The 14,882-nt window shown below is 38.8% G+C and overlaps 1 protein-coding gene across 1 annotated transcript; it reads right to left on the reverse strand.

Moving 5' to 3' along the window:
• Positions 1-4,327: 4,327 nt before the first annotated feature.
• AMBN (ameloblastin (enamel matrix protein)) lies at positions 4,328-14,501 on the reverse strand. The gene is made up of 11 exons (XM_004681235.1): positions 14,487-14,501; positions 13,471-13,539; positions 12,259-12,309; positions 11,560-11,607; positions 10,711-10,821; positions 8,573-8,809; positions 7,657-7,695; positions 7,343-7,402; positions 7,201-7,245; positions 6,845-6,889; positions 4,328-4,873 (listed from the first exon to the last, which is right to left on the reverse strand). The coding sequence occupies exons 1-11, from the start codon at positions 14,499-14,501 to the stop codon at positions 4,328-4,330; spliced, it is 1,266 nt and encodes a 421-aa protein (XP_004681292.1).
• Positions 14,502-14,882: the final 381 nt, after the last annotated feature.

Here is a 14,882-nt window from a genome sequence, read left to right on the forward strand (position 1 = left end):
TTCCATCTCAGTTGCAATCCCCTTGGGTTTCCCATCACCAAGTCACCCATGTGCCATCACCATAGTCCAGTGCATTTCCCTCCCCCCACTGTTTTTGAAACCATTTCCCACTCCACCCCCACAAAATGTCTCTGGTCTCTAGCTGTTTATCATTATCATTATTTTCTCGCCTGTTCCGTTATATCCCTGCTGTGAGAGAAACCATCCAGTATTTTTCCTTTTCTTTCTGACTTATTTCTCTATGTTGCTGCAAAAGACATATGTTTATTTTTCTTGGTTGCTGAGTAATATTCCATTGTGTATATGTACCACATCTTTTTAATCCAGTCATCCACTTTTGGGCATTTGGGCTGTTTCCATGTCTTTCCAATTGTGAATAAAGCAGCAATAAACATAGGGATGCAGGTATCTTTTTGAATCAGTGTTTTTGTGTCTTTTTGGTAGAGACCTAGGAGTAGGACTGTAGGGTCGTAGGGAAGCTACATGTTTAGCAGTTTGAGGAAACTCCAAACAGCTTTCCATAGTGGTTGTACTAGTTTGCATTCCCAGGGCCTTAAAATCTTAATGTAATCTTAAAATCTTCTCTGTAAAAAGTTGTTCTTTAGCCCCATGAGAGAGGTTATATGCCTGATCATGATATTTGAATAGTCCATTTTGAACTAGGTCATATAGAAGTCATTGAACCCCAAAATGAAAATAGAGAGGAACATTTCTTTGTAAGTGAAAATGATATGCAGGCAACCCTTGAAAAATACAGGGCCTAGGAGTGTCAGATGAAAAACTGCTTAGGACATATGACTTCACCAAAAGTTAACTACTAATAGCTTGCTGTAGGCATGAAGTCTTAATGATAATGTAAACAGTTGATTAATACATCTTTTGTCTGTCATCTATATTTTATACTGTTTTCTTACAATAAAGTAAACTAGGGAAAAGAAAATGTTAAAAAATCATATAAGAAAATACATTTCCAGTACTGCAATGTATTTATTGAAAAAAAATCATATATAAGTTGGCCTGTATAGTCAAACCCATTTGTACAAGGGTTGACTACATATGACAGCAGACTTCAGCAGCTCTCAAAGTTCAAATAGATAGAACAAGTGGGTCAGACTTCTCCTCTTAATAACTTTGGTACTTTTGCTTCAATCCAGACTTTTGGCTTCATGGGAGGTCTTATAACTGTAAAACTTTAAATGGTACATCCGTTTCATTGCCTATTTGTATGGAAGGAGAGATGGTCTGAGATACAGCTCTAGATGAACTCAGGGTCAGTACCAGATTGGTCAGCTTGTGGGGATTTGGAAAGAATAACACTGGAAGATTAGTGAAAAGAGGTCTTTAATTTATTTGGATAGACTTCTCAAAATGGGCTAGAATTTAAAAATATTTGTTTCTCTTGTAACAAATATTCCTGCCTAGTGGAAAGAATGCTCAGTAGAGGAAATTATCAGGACCTATAATCACTCCTGTAAGTGATATTTAGCTTCTTTCCCTGGTCTTGGGGTTTGCTTAATGGATCATGGTTTGAAGTGGTTATGGCAGTAGGGAGAGAGGTTATTCAGGGAATCAAGAACAGGGTATCCCCCCATTGTCAAAGTTGCTCTCTTTTTTTTTTTTAGACTTATTTATTTATTCATATAGAGCTGGGGTATAGGCCAGAGATGCGAAGGGTGAGAGGATTCACCAGAGACAGAGTGGGGATCAGAACAGCAGCTCAACGAAGTACACTGCTGAGGGGAGCAGCGGGCGGGTCAGGAGAGGTCTGCCACACCATGTGGTCACCTCCGGGGCAGGCAGGAATCAAACTCATGTGAAAGTGACTTAAGCTTCTTAGTGCTGTGCTTTAACCGGCTGCGCCACCAACAGTTGCTCTAACTCTTAATATGATTAAGCGCCTTGCCTGCCAGTAGCAGAGGCCAACCAAGAGCCCTTGATAGGACAGCAATCATCAGTGAAATATGCTATGATCACACAAATGCATGCTCTAAATTACAAGAGGGCTCATACGGGCAATGTGTGGGAGGTGAATGGAAAAGCACAGATTCATCAGCTAATAGAGACAATTCCATTATTCAGTTGTTGCCATTGCGACGTTGCTAGGTTCTCTTTGAAATGAAAGAAACTGGTATGATTTAGCAGTTTTATTTGTGTTCTTCATCTTAGTTCATTCTCACAACAACCTGTGAAGTATGTTAGGCTGTATCTGTATTATAGAAATGAAAACACAGGTGCAGAGGAGTTAAGAGTCACTTCCAGACACTCATAATGAGTAGATGAGGCTAAACATAAGGCTTGAACCCAGATCTGTCTGTCTGCATGTCTCCTCGCATACTGCTTTTTAGGAGCCTGGAATGCCATGGTGGGTCTTAGTTGGCATCTGCCAGCTACTGTGAGGTTAATCTTCTACCTTGCTATGCAACTTGCAGGTGAACTATAGACTGGAGGCTTACAGCAGGGGAAGGGAGGGAGGGACACAAGGGACTATGGTAATGGTTTATGGGAACTATGGTGATGGGGAATTTATGGCAACTATACACAAGCAGAGAAATCAACTGTTGTTACAAAAATAATCAACAAAGTAAGAGAAAAATATCTTCTCCTTCGCACATGGCCAGAGCCACGAGGGGATACAGTGGAATTTTTACTTCTTGAATTTTTCCTTTCACGCTATCCTATAAAGTAGAGGTGAGCAGAACTCCACTGGAAGGAGAGGAGACAGGTGGCCGCTGCATGCTCTGCTAAGGCTCTTCAAGTATCCCAGGCAGGGCGCTGTCTCTGGGCCTGTTCCCTAGGCTGGAGCCAGGGAATCTCCTAGAGGACTGAGGAGAGTGAACTCTGTGTAGTATAGTACCTGGGAAAATTTAGGAAGTGTTGGGCGAATGGAGTAGGAGGCTACTTCGGTCGGTGACCCTGGAACTTGTTAATTTAGGAGAATTGCCCTGACTGATAATGTACCTAGCTTTGGTGACAAGAAAGGGTCATTCTCTGGGTCCTCTTTTCCTGTTGACATTTCCCAAGAATGAGCTAATTCACACATGATTCCCGCGGGACTCTTGTGTTTCTTTTTCTTGGCATCCTCATTCTGCAGATGTTTTCCGTACAGTTTTGAGAAAAAGTGAGTTCCCTGAGTTCCCTGCCCCCAGCTGCTCCAGTGTCTCTCTCTTTCTCTCCCATTTTTTTAAGATTTATTTATTTGTACATACAGAACTGGGTACAGGCCAGAGGCTCAGGGGCGGCAAGAGGCTTCACCAGAGACAGAGAGGGGAACAGAACAGGCAGATCTATGAAGTACACTGCCGAGGGGAGCAGCGGATGGGTCAGGAGAGGTCTGCCTCGCCATGTGGTCACCTCCGGGGCAGGCGGGAATCGAACTCATGCGGAAGTGGCTTTAGCTTCTCAGTGCAGTGCTTTAACCCGATGCGCCACCAGGGAGGGCCTGCTCCAGTGTCTCTTAAGGGCCATCAGGTGCCTCTTTTCTGACTCTGGGACCATCCTGTGCTTGGCTTGTTCATAGCACTTTTTACATGTGTTGTGGGTTTAGGAGTCTCTATTTTGCAATGTTGTGAGATAATGTTAGATAATACTTCTAAAGTACTTGAGCTTGGCCTACAGTGGCCATTTTAGTTATTATTGTGGTTGTCCAGCTCATGGCACCTAGCATAGCGTCTGGTCCATCAGTAGATACTTGGTAAATTTTTCATGAAGGAGTGAGTGCATTGAAGGAGTGAGCAGAGATGGGATGGGTATGCCTTTCTTAATCATTTAAATAGATATAAATAATAAGCATAGAATTCCTGATATTTTCAGTAGGAAACTCTTTATTTAAAATAGGCTAGATGTTGTTTTACTTGATTAAATAAAATGCTCTACAAATGAGTCAGGGATTGTCCACCAATTCCTGTTGATAATGTTTCAGTGAAATAGCTTATATTTCTGAGAATCTGTGCTTTGCTTCGAGAAAAATTTCCAAATCAGCATCACATTTCCTGGATATAACAGTGTCATGTCAGTAAGAGAAATTCTATAATGCTTAACGATGGCTAAGAAACAGTGATTTTCAAATGCAGAGATCCTTAGACCAGCTCTGGTGATTGTAATAGTATTCCTAAATCACAGAGACAGGTGACACACTTTATTTCATTAAGAGGAGGCAGGCAAGAAGAGGACCTATACTATTCCTAACCACTTATATTTATGAATCTATGCTTAGTGCTTTTACTGCTTTTGTGCAGAAGCAAAATAGCAAAAAGATACACTATGGGACAAAGCAGGGGAGCTACAGAAAGTAGCTGACATACAGAAAGTGGCTGACATCTCAAAGCTCTCAGGGCTCCTGGAAATGCCAGGCATCATGCGTAATCTGGGGCTCCTGGGCCTTGTTTACTGGCAGTGATGTTTGCTGCGTGTCTGGGGACACAGTGGCATCTGTGGTTGATTCTTCCTGGAGACCCAGTGGCGTAGTCATGTCAGCACCGTAGGTCTCATAAGCATCAGCAAGTCCAGGGGTCATCAGTGGATCAGCAGCTGCTGGGGTGACCTTGGGTGTTCCCCAACTCTGCCCAGCAGGGCCTTTAACCAGGCTGGGAACACTGCCTTTAGGGGAAGCAAGGAGCCCTCCGAGGGCACCAAGTGCCACCTCGGAAAGCAGAGCTGGGTTTTCCGGATTGACAGGGTTGGCCTCAGGCATGGGGGAGCCTTGTGCACCTCCTTCTCCCTTCTCAGGGCCTTTTGTTGCAGCAACCGGGGTGTCAAATTCCAGAGTAAAGTCTCCACCCATGGCTGGGTTGTGGGGCATCCCCCCAAGGCTGGGTCTCATGCCTCCAAATCCTGGGAACATGGATCCATATGCCATGGGACCTCCTCTTCCTCCCTTGAAAAACACATTTGCCAACGGCACCGTTATCACAGATTATCATTATCAGCTATACCATGCAGTTATACCTGGTCAGATCTACTGGGCACCATACCGATAGGGAACACAGGCTGATAGCTTTTTGTAACCACATTTTGTGGTTTTGAAACATAAGGGGGCAGATTCTGCACTTTCTTGGCTGGGGGGAGGCCCACTTTTGCAAAAGGGTTAGCTGGAGACCCGCTGCCACCCCTGACTAAAAGGTAGGAAGGAGAGAAGCGTGACAGAAGGGCAGAACCAAGACTACAGGCAACAAGGCAATTTGACTTTAATTTTAAGAAAACAATACGCAGCTGAAAGGGCCCCACCTTTCTAAAACAGAAACAGGGGTATTTTGGAGGATCTTCCCCCTCCTTTTTCCCCTCCCTCCTTTTGTTCCTTCTCTCCTAAGATACATGTAAGAAATAACATCTTGATTTTTCTGGAGGAACCGAAATATTTTCTAAACTATTTTCTGTGGACATTTAGAACTCTAGAATGGACCATGTTTCCTTTTTCACTTTTGCTGACACAAACTTTGGAACCCAAATCATGGGCTGTTAACAGCAATTATGCAGGGTTTTGTGACTTAATATTTGTGTTCTCATTTCCTCACCATTTTGCCTCATTTCAAAAGGTCTTCATTTTTTTTTTTTGATTATATTTATTGTGCTCTTCATGAGGATGAAGCAGAATATACATAAATTAATTAGAGCTATAAGATGATTATTAGCCTTTGAATTTCAGCCAGTAGTGTGGGTTTCATATAGACAAGACTTCTCTTACCTTCTCCTGGTCTCAACTCTGGAGCCCTAGCTTTTTACTTCATCTCCTCCAAGGAAGGCACTCTGAGCCCCAGGCTGAGTTAACCACATGCCCTTTCTCTCTCTGAGTTCTCTTACACAAACATGATTTGATGCTCTCTGTTCTTGCACCTATCTTTTCTAACAATGGGGCTGTTAAATTCTTGAGAACAGCAACCTTTCTGATTCACTTTGCCCCCACAGCAATGGGCATTCAACAATGGTGAGAAGCACGTTTTCTTCCAGTGAGAGAACTGATGTGTATTACTAACTTGATAAGATTTCTAGCAAATCTAGATAATGATTTGCTAATGTTGGGGGATGGGTTTGTGTTATGCTTTAACACATGTAACAGAAATTTCTGAGGAGAAAGGTCAAATTGTGAGTTGACTGAGTTCAAGTTCTAGACTTGTAACAGAATAAGAAACTACTTGAACTAGCTTATTATTGTACTTTAAATTTTATAATAACTACATCTTAAGATTAATTAATTTATTGCTACTTAAAACACCATTTACTCATATACAGGTAAAAGATCAGGGTCATAAGAAACATGCTGTAAAACATGAAGAAAATTTGTAAAAACTAAAAAGGGAGAAAATAAATTGTAATTTTTTTTTTCAAATTCTCTAACCTAAATGTTGTGGACATATCAGCCTCTGGAAGGAATACGTTGCAACAGTTAACATTGGAAAGATTATTTGAAGAAAAAAAGTAAAAAGTAGACAGTATACTTTTAACCAGAGTGTATCAGAAAGATACATCTTTGAGACCCTTGTACTAACTGTACTTTTATAGTCTAAAATTACTAATCACATTTTAAACTCAGTTTTTTTTTCTCTTTCTCAGTTTTGAGGTATAAGTGACTTGCTGCTGAATGGATGATGACTTTTCAAGAGTGGTTTCTCCTCTGTTTAAGAAATATTTAAGAAATGAGGCAAAATCCTCTGTTCAAAAATGGTTATCACTCAAAAATGACTATGTAAAGAAGGTGGTAGAATCTTCACATACTACTTCATAATGAAGCTACTGGTTTTGGAGTGGATCAATCTGAGTGTCATCCTTTATATTTAGCTATTTTATGACCAATGCCTCTGACAATTCTCTTTGCCAGTAAGGCAAAGAGGAATCTGAAGATATTACTCACCGCCATTTCTTCTGAGCTCATGATGCCAAGTCTGACAGGAGCATTCTGTTCAAAAACAAACACTGTATCATATTATGAACTACTCAGGGCAAAGTTAAAAGTCATTGTTTTTGAAGTCACAGTCTTAATGCTGTGTGGAGAGATGGAGTAAAGTGGAAAGGTGAGTTACTATTGAATAAATGTGGTCATCTTGGGTAATTCAGGTAGAGACTTAATAGGAAGTATGTTCCTTATAATTTCAGTTAACTTGGGCATTCAAACACTATAGAATCTATTTTGTGAGACCTGGATTTTGTGATTTTGAATTTTAACATAACAAACACAATAAAATGGTATTTCATATAAGAGAGACTTACCAATTGATTTGCTCCATAAGACATGAAAAACATTCCCGGATAAAGCTAAATGTAAATACAAATACAATAAGTACCACAAACTGCATTTCCAGGGGAAAAACTCTTCGGTAAATTACAAAGAAGTGGCATTAAAAAAACTTACCGACGATGGTTTATTTTGTGGCACTGGTCCCTGAGCTATCAGACGGGCTATTGGGAACAACTTTAAGTGATAGAAAACAGAACAAGTAATTCATATCTGCTCAAACATACATATCTCCCTTACTACTGTAAAAGAGTTATAAGAAACACACTTTAAGATGGATTAGTATAAAAAAAGATTTTTTTTTAAATAAAGGAACGCAAAATACTTTATATTCATGGGTAAATCGGACAATTTAAAATAGTGACTCTTTTTTTCTTCTGGCAGTATAGGTATTTCCCCCAAGAAAGTGTCTCACTGAGATCCATACTTACAGATGGCGCCTGTAGCTCAGGAAAGTCCACTTCTGGTAGCTGCATCAGAGACACATATAAAACAGTCAACATAGACAAGTGAATTGAACATGTTCTTATTTATGATTATTATAAAGCAATCTAAGTTGGGTTTATTTCACTTTCATCTGTTTTATGGGTTTACAACTCAAGAGATTACAGATAATCTGTATTCTCAAGAGAATACTTTTTTTTTTCCTTTGGTAGTAAAACTGAAATAATACACAGGGAGATGAAGTATATTTATTGTGGATTAACTATGTTTTGCAGAGTAGAAAGTCAAGTATTTTGGAGTCAGAGAATACTTTGTTGATTGGAGGCCTGGTTCGGCTGTTGAATGTTTGTGCAATAATGGAAAACTTCCTAATCTCATAAAAATTTGAATTCTCCATTTTAAAAAGGATACTGAAGAGTGGAGCCTGTCCTTCTGGACTGTCATCAGGACAGTATGGGGGAATGTTAAATGCCTACAATATGCTAGTTACATGGTACCTTCTTTTTCTGCTTATTATACTTTGTATTTTTGCATGGTTGTCTTCTCTACTATGAGAGAAATAATAATGCAAAATACTAATCAATCATCCCTGTTAGGCCTTATAAAACTGAAAGGAACCTGATGATAGGATATCTAGATTTTTCTGACTATTGCCTCTGAAGGCTTTCAATTTTTACAAGTAAGAAACCAGTTTTACACGCACAGAATCTTTTAGAATTCATGAACTGTTTCTGATGGCAAAAGACAGGAATAGATGTTTATGTCCTATCCCTAGATGTGTCCACTGCTTAGAAATGTATTGGTATCTTCATGTATTACGCCTAAAAACTTGGGTTACTTAAATGTACTCTGCAAATCGATTTTCTTTCTGCAAATTATCCTGGTCTGCCTTCAGAGAATTACCTTGGCCTTTGGTGGCACATCAGATGGTGCCACCTGCTGTTGAATCATTGGTTCCTCTGCTTGCTGCAAGGGTGGATGTCCTTGGTACACTGGAGGCTGAGGTCCTCCCTTCTGCACGGTGTTCTGGATGGCAGTTGCAACTGTGGGCAGGAGGAAAGGCTTCTGTCCTGGCTGTTGAGGCTGCAGGGATGTCTGCGATGGGAGAGGTGGGGGGTGCACAGGCAAAGAATATTCATACTGCAGAGAAATTTGAAAGGAGTGTCAGGAAGGGATGACTCACTGAACTGTGGCATCTAGAATTTCTAAAGCAACAGGAGACTCGGGCAACTTTCTAGTTGGAAGGGCGTCGAGAGGACTTGTGCTGAAGCTGTGCTTATAAAGGAAGCACGGATTACATAGAGCCAATGTTGATGAAAGAGGTTTTGTGTGTGTCTGACTTCCCCATTTCCTCTGGAACGACCTCTGCTGGTGAAGATGGGACTTTGCGTGGACCTTCCTGACTGAAGCCTAGTTTCTTTTGGGTTCCCATAGTAGTTGCCTACATAGATCTCTATTTTACCACTTTCTCACTGGATTGCAAGTTTTTGTTATATTTATCCCCCAGTTAACTGAGAGACAGTAAAATGTCTCATTTATATGTGTAATCTTTATAACTTTAAGGATTTAATATTGCTCGGAATAGGTGCCTGACACATGATAGCTCCGTAAAACATTTGCTCGAGTTAATGAAAGGAGGATGGGGAAAAAAATCAAACTCCTGCATCAGGGAGACATTTTTGGAAGGACTCAAATGGACAAATGATCATAATTCATAAAATTTACTCTTCCACTAAATGTGACTTGATGAGTGATCCTACTTGTTTTTGGAAGGCCATGTGAAATTAAAATGTCAAAATAGGGCCCTCCCTGGTGGCACAACGGGTTAGGACGCAGAGCTGCAAGCTAGCTGCAGCTGCTTCACTGAAAGTTGGATCCTGGACCCCGGAGGTGACCCACATGGCGTGGCAGACCTCTCCTGACCCGCCCACTGCTCCCCTCAACAGACTACTTGATCAATCTGACTGTACTGCTCCCCACTCTGTCTCCGGTGAATCCTCTCACCATCCCTGCAACTCTGGCTTGTATCCCAGTTCGGTATGCATAAGTAAATAAATTAAAAAAAAAATTCCGTTAAAACAACCATGCCATGATTGGTTGCAGACTCCTCAGAGTGGCATGAAATCTCACAACAGTCCACTCTGCTTCAGCTCTTCAGCCCTGAACACCTCTGGCTCTCCTGGGATTCACCACGTGTCTCCATATGTACACGGTGCTGTCTTGTCTCTCAGTCAGAAGTGAGCCTCAGAGCCATGCGCAAATGTTTTCATTTTCACTCTCAACCTACAATTTGGCTTACTAGGCTCCAAACACATAGTGGATTAGAGATTTATATAGCCATTGACGTCTATAAATTTGTGATATTTTAGCCAGTGTGTTTGGCATTATTTTAAATGTGGTTTTGAAAAACTACTTAGGCAATTTTGATGAAGATGAGAATTGCTCAGGATATAGCCTGCTCAGGATGTAGCCTGCTTCCATTTTGAGGATAGTTTGTGGATTGTTATTATTACTATCACTAACATAGGTCTCATATCTTTTCGAAGGTCACATTTCTTGTCTGAAATAAATATACAATCAGTTGAAAATCGGGACTAACTTATTTTTTGTTAAAAATAATTAGGGATTTTGGCTCTATTGGTATCTGGATAGTTTTTTTGTTAATCACAATCAGCTACCTATGGCCAGTCTATGGCAATGTAGAGAAGGCAAGTAGGAAAGATTTCCAAGCTTGAAATTTGTTTGTTTATTTTTCTGGTAAATATTTATTTATGCATACAAGAACTGGAGTGTAGGCCTGAGGTGCTAGAGGTGAGAGGACTCACCAGACAGAGTGGGGAGCAGAACAGGCAGATTAGATGAAGGTGTACACTGCTGAAGGGCGCAGCGGGTGGGTCAGAAGAGGTCTGTTGCGCCATGTGGGTCACCTCCCTGGCCAGGGATTGAATCCAGGCCCAGTAATGGGCTCTAAGATTTAACCCCTATACCACCAGGGAGGCCCTAAGTTTGAGATTTAAAGCACATTGAAGTATATGACTTACCTGTTGAGTTTCATGCTCCCTAGGTCTCATCCATGGGAAAGAAGAATGTGGTGGGAGGAGGCCGTGCATCCACAAGGAATTAAAGGACTTTCCGAAACCAAATCTTGAGTACTGTCAATAAAGGAGAAAAAATCCCAGCAAAGCACACTAGTTTTCAGTATTGGCTCAGACTTGGTTTTCAAAAGGTCCATAAAACATAAGTTAAAAAGTAAGAGTGATATTGGTTAAATTATTATGAATAGTAAACACCCTTTTAACAGATGTCTATTTCATCTGATTTGGACTTCAATATTCTCATAGATTTATTTGAGATTTAGCCTTTAATGTCTATTTTAGGCTGTATATACATATATATACATTAAGTTTACTAGCAAAAGGGATTTTTAAAAATATTTATTTATTTATGCATATAGAACTGGGGTACAGGCCAGAGGTGCAGGGGCAGTGAGAAGATTCACCAGAGACATAGGAGGGAGCAGAACAGGCAGATCTATGAAGGACACTGCTGAGGGGAGCAGTGCTTGGGTCTGAAGAGGTCTGCTGCGTCATATGGGTCACCTCTGGGGTGGGGATCAAACTCATGCTGATGTGGCTTTAGTTTGTTAGTGCTGTGCTTTAACTGGCTGCACCACCAGAGAGGACTGCAAAAGGGTTTTTTTTAACTAAAGAAATTTCAATATTGCTTGTTATTCCACCCCAGAATCTCATTGTGTTTTAGGTTTTCTCAATTACTCATTTGTTCTTCCAGTTTTTGATAGTGTGTTCAAACAAATCTTATGAATCTTCTTGGTATTACTACCACCACTATAGTTACTACCTACAAAAAGAAACAATTGTAAATAAATTTACCTGAGAAAGCATGTTTAATCCCTGCAAACTTCCCAACTGTCTCATTGTCTGTCAAGAAAAAAATGTGAGTTAATGTTCACCACAAATATTTCTTGTGTAACACAGCTGATTCTTAAGATATGTTCTTAACATATGGTGTTATTTGTACAAAGCTTAGGGGTGGGTCAATCTGAATAAAATAAACATAGTCATAAATTATCACTGAAAAGTTGAAATATTACTTGGGGTTCTACCATTATTGTTAATTCTAGTAAAATAGTGAACTTGGCTTTTATCATTAATTAAAAGAGAGAAAAAGTAGAATTTAATTAAGGTCACATATGGAAAAGTAGGTGATTCACCTGAAATACATATGTAAATATGGGGACATTGATTCTTTTCACCTCCCATTTACCTACTTTGCCTCTTAAAATTCAGCTTGAAGAGCAATTTGGAAAAAAAAAAAAAAAGACAAACAAATCAAAACCTTTCTTATCTCCTTCCCACACAAAAATGCCCACAAATTAATAAACCCCTGACAGTTTGAAGTGACAGTAAAATTTTAAGGTAAGGCTACAGTAAATATAAGCTTCTGTAGGATTGCAGAGTCATAGTGTCACTGACTTATGGTAACAAAACCAGAAAGAGTTCTTTATATTTTTCTTATTCCAGAACTACACCATTGTAAAGACTGGATGTAAATATTCTGATAATACATACCTCAAGACTCAAACTAGCCATGCCTGGTGTCCCAGGTTGCTGAGGAAACATCTAAATGGAAACAAAAATAACTTTGCATTCTCTCTACTGATACACTTTCTTGCAAACTGGAATAAAAAGCCAACCAGTACAAAAGAGTAAACTAAGTAGTTTCAACTGAAATACACATGTAAATATGGGGACATTGCTTCATTGATTCTTTGCATTCCCATTTACGTACTTCGTCTCTAACAAATATATGGGATTTGAGCTTTGGAGTAAAATGAAGAATAATTTATTGGGGAAATTAACATAATATTTAATAATTTTGTTCCTACATGAAATCATCTACCCTTGGTCTGCTTTTTAAATATTTTGTTTCTTTAGGAGCAAAATTTGGTTTAGTTTGAGAGAAAAGTAAGGCAATAAAATAGAAAGTAAAGAATATATTCTTTTAAATTTTCATGTAGGAAGGCCTAGAGGGCAAACTTGAGTTCAATTTGTATTATATGATGATATAAAGCATAAGTATATAGAAATTAAAAGTTTGGCAAGCCTCCATGCTTCTGGTTGGGGAACATGATGTGGGGTCAAAGCATATGGCAAAACCATGTGCAATACATATATGTGCAATGAATGGAATAGTTCAGGGCTCACCAGATTGCTTTTGTATGGGATCATTTCAATTTATGATATGGTAGAGCCTGGAATATACCTCTAGCCTCACTGCCATAGCATTTTTGATTTAAGAAACTCAGTCACACATATATTTATATATACCTTATAAGGTAAATTCACTCTTTAATTACTAGCTTCAAATTGAATTACTAATTTTAGCCTTGTTTGTAACCATAGCAATTTGGCTAATACTGTTGTAAAAATGATGAAGAAAATGTACTTTACTTTTTTGGAGAATCTTCCACTTTCCAATTAAATGTCATAATGGTAGCAAGTAGTTGATAAAACAATGTGCAATACTCTTGTGGAGAAGACATAAATCCTTTAATTTTAAGTGAATGCAGCAAGACGTGGACATTGTCTTAAGAATATTTTAAATATCTTTTTAAACAGAAAAATAATAAGTTTTGATAGTAGGATGAGGTCTGGTCAACTATAACTTTTAGCTCATAGTAGGAGCCATACCAGTGGCTAAATCAAATGAGTTCCTGTAAGCTAATGTCCTTCAGTGTTGTGTCTGCAGAGCTCCAGGAACATTCTAGAAGACTGACTTACCGGTACTGCAGAACTCAGTTCTAGGAGACACAGAATCAGCATCAGGTCCTTCATTTTGAAAAGTGAAATCTGAAACAAAGTGGAGTTGGAGATTTAAGATGACTTTATTTTGATGGTTAAAAGAAAATATTTCAAATGAAAAACTGCACTTCCGAACAGTTTCAAAGCAATAACTAAACAACTAAATGTTGCCAAATAACTGATTTATGTTTACTAGTGTTTGGAATGAATTGAAAATCAAATTAAAACAGTACCTAAGTATTTTTTTTTAATGGGCTACAACCTGACTGAATATATAGGAATTACTTAATGTCTTTAAATTACATTACATTATGAAACTGATCATCTTTAAATGGTGTGTATAGTTCACAAAACAATTTAAAAAATCCCTTCCACTATGTGAAAATTTGCTCTTTAAGCACCATTCTTGGGAGAATACTGCCCTTGGTTTCAGAGCAAATTTTGAAATGCACTGGAAATGTAATCAATTAAAATCACTTCATAATAAACCTTTATTTGCAGATATGTAAGGTATATCCTTCTATGTTTAGATTCTCCAGGTAACCAAGTCAAAATTTATCTTTTTCTAATAAGAATGAAACACATATTTAATTCCTTTGATTTTAGTGGAAAATGTCTTAAAATTGAGGTTTTTTTCTTTCAAATGTGAACTATCTTTTAAAATTTATTCTAAAAGTCCAAAAGATTCTGTGTAGACCTCTGCACATAAATCTGATTAGTCTAAAGATTTGTCTTTTAACACTTTTCTATATTAGGCACAGTTATTAATAATCACAAATGGCTAAAAAGAAGGTCTATAGATCAATGTCCCCCCCACCTCCCCTCCACCTTGAGCTGGAAGGTATTAGGCATTTCTTTTGTAGAAAATGCTAATGCTCTCTAATAAGTTATTTAATTTCTGGTGACAAATGAAGATATATCACCTATAAAAGTTGCCTGGAGATAGGAAAAAGAACTTACATGAATCACATGGAAATTATAAAATCACATTTTACCTTCAATGCTGGCATGTACTGAGCTCTCGGGGCCTGGTGATGCCAACCAACCAAGATAGTTCTAAGAAAAGAAGATTAAATTTTTTTTCTGGACTGTGCCTGGGATTCCCTCTGTACCTCTCATTTCAGGGAAGAGCTGAAACCCTTATTTAAAGTGCTAGTCCACCAATCAAAGTAAGGGAAAATGAGGAGGAAAAAAAAATCTGCTCCTGCAATTAACCCACACCCTTTTATTGCATGCAAGGACATTGGCCTGGCAGTCTCATTATTTTAAATTGTAACTCAGCCCCTGTATTTATTCAGAGGTCTCAATTATAGGAAAGCAGTGAAGGAATAATGAACAAAAATTCTGAAGACAATCATTTTGGTGAGCTGGGGGAAATATATGTAAAATAG

Source organism: Condylura cristata, unplaced genomic scaffold (genome assembly GCF_000260355.1).
Source record: "Condylura cristata isolate star-nosed mole 26May11 unplaced genomic scaffold, ConCri1.0 scaffold00012, whole genome shotgun sequence".
NCBI lineage: Eukaryota > Metazoa > Chordata > Mammalia > Eulipotyphla > Talpidae > Condylura > Condylura cristata.

What these genes read in the sequence shown, in the direction of transcription:
- AMBN (XM_004681235.1), bottom strand. An exon ending in TGGCTAGTTTGAGTCTTGAG is followed by an intron (nt 11,608 to 12,258) that starts GTATGTATTATC and finishes TTTTCTTGACAG; the next exon opens with ACAATGAGACAGTTGGGAAG. An exon ending in ATGTGCCACCAAAGGCCAAG is followed by an intron (nt 7,696 to 8,572) that starts GTAATTCTCTGA and finishes TCTCTGATGCAG; the next exon opens with CTACCAGAAGTGGACTTTCC.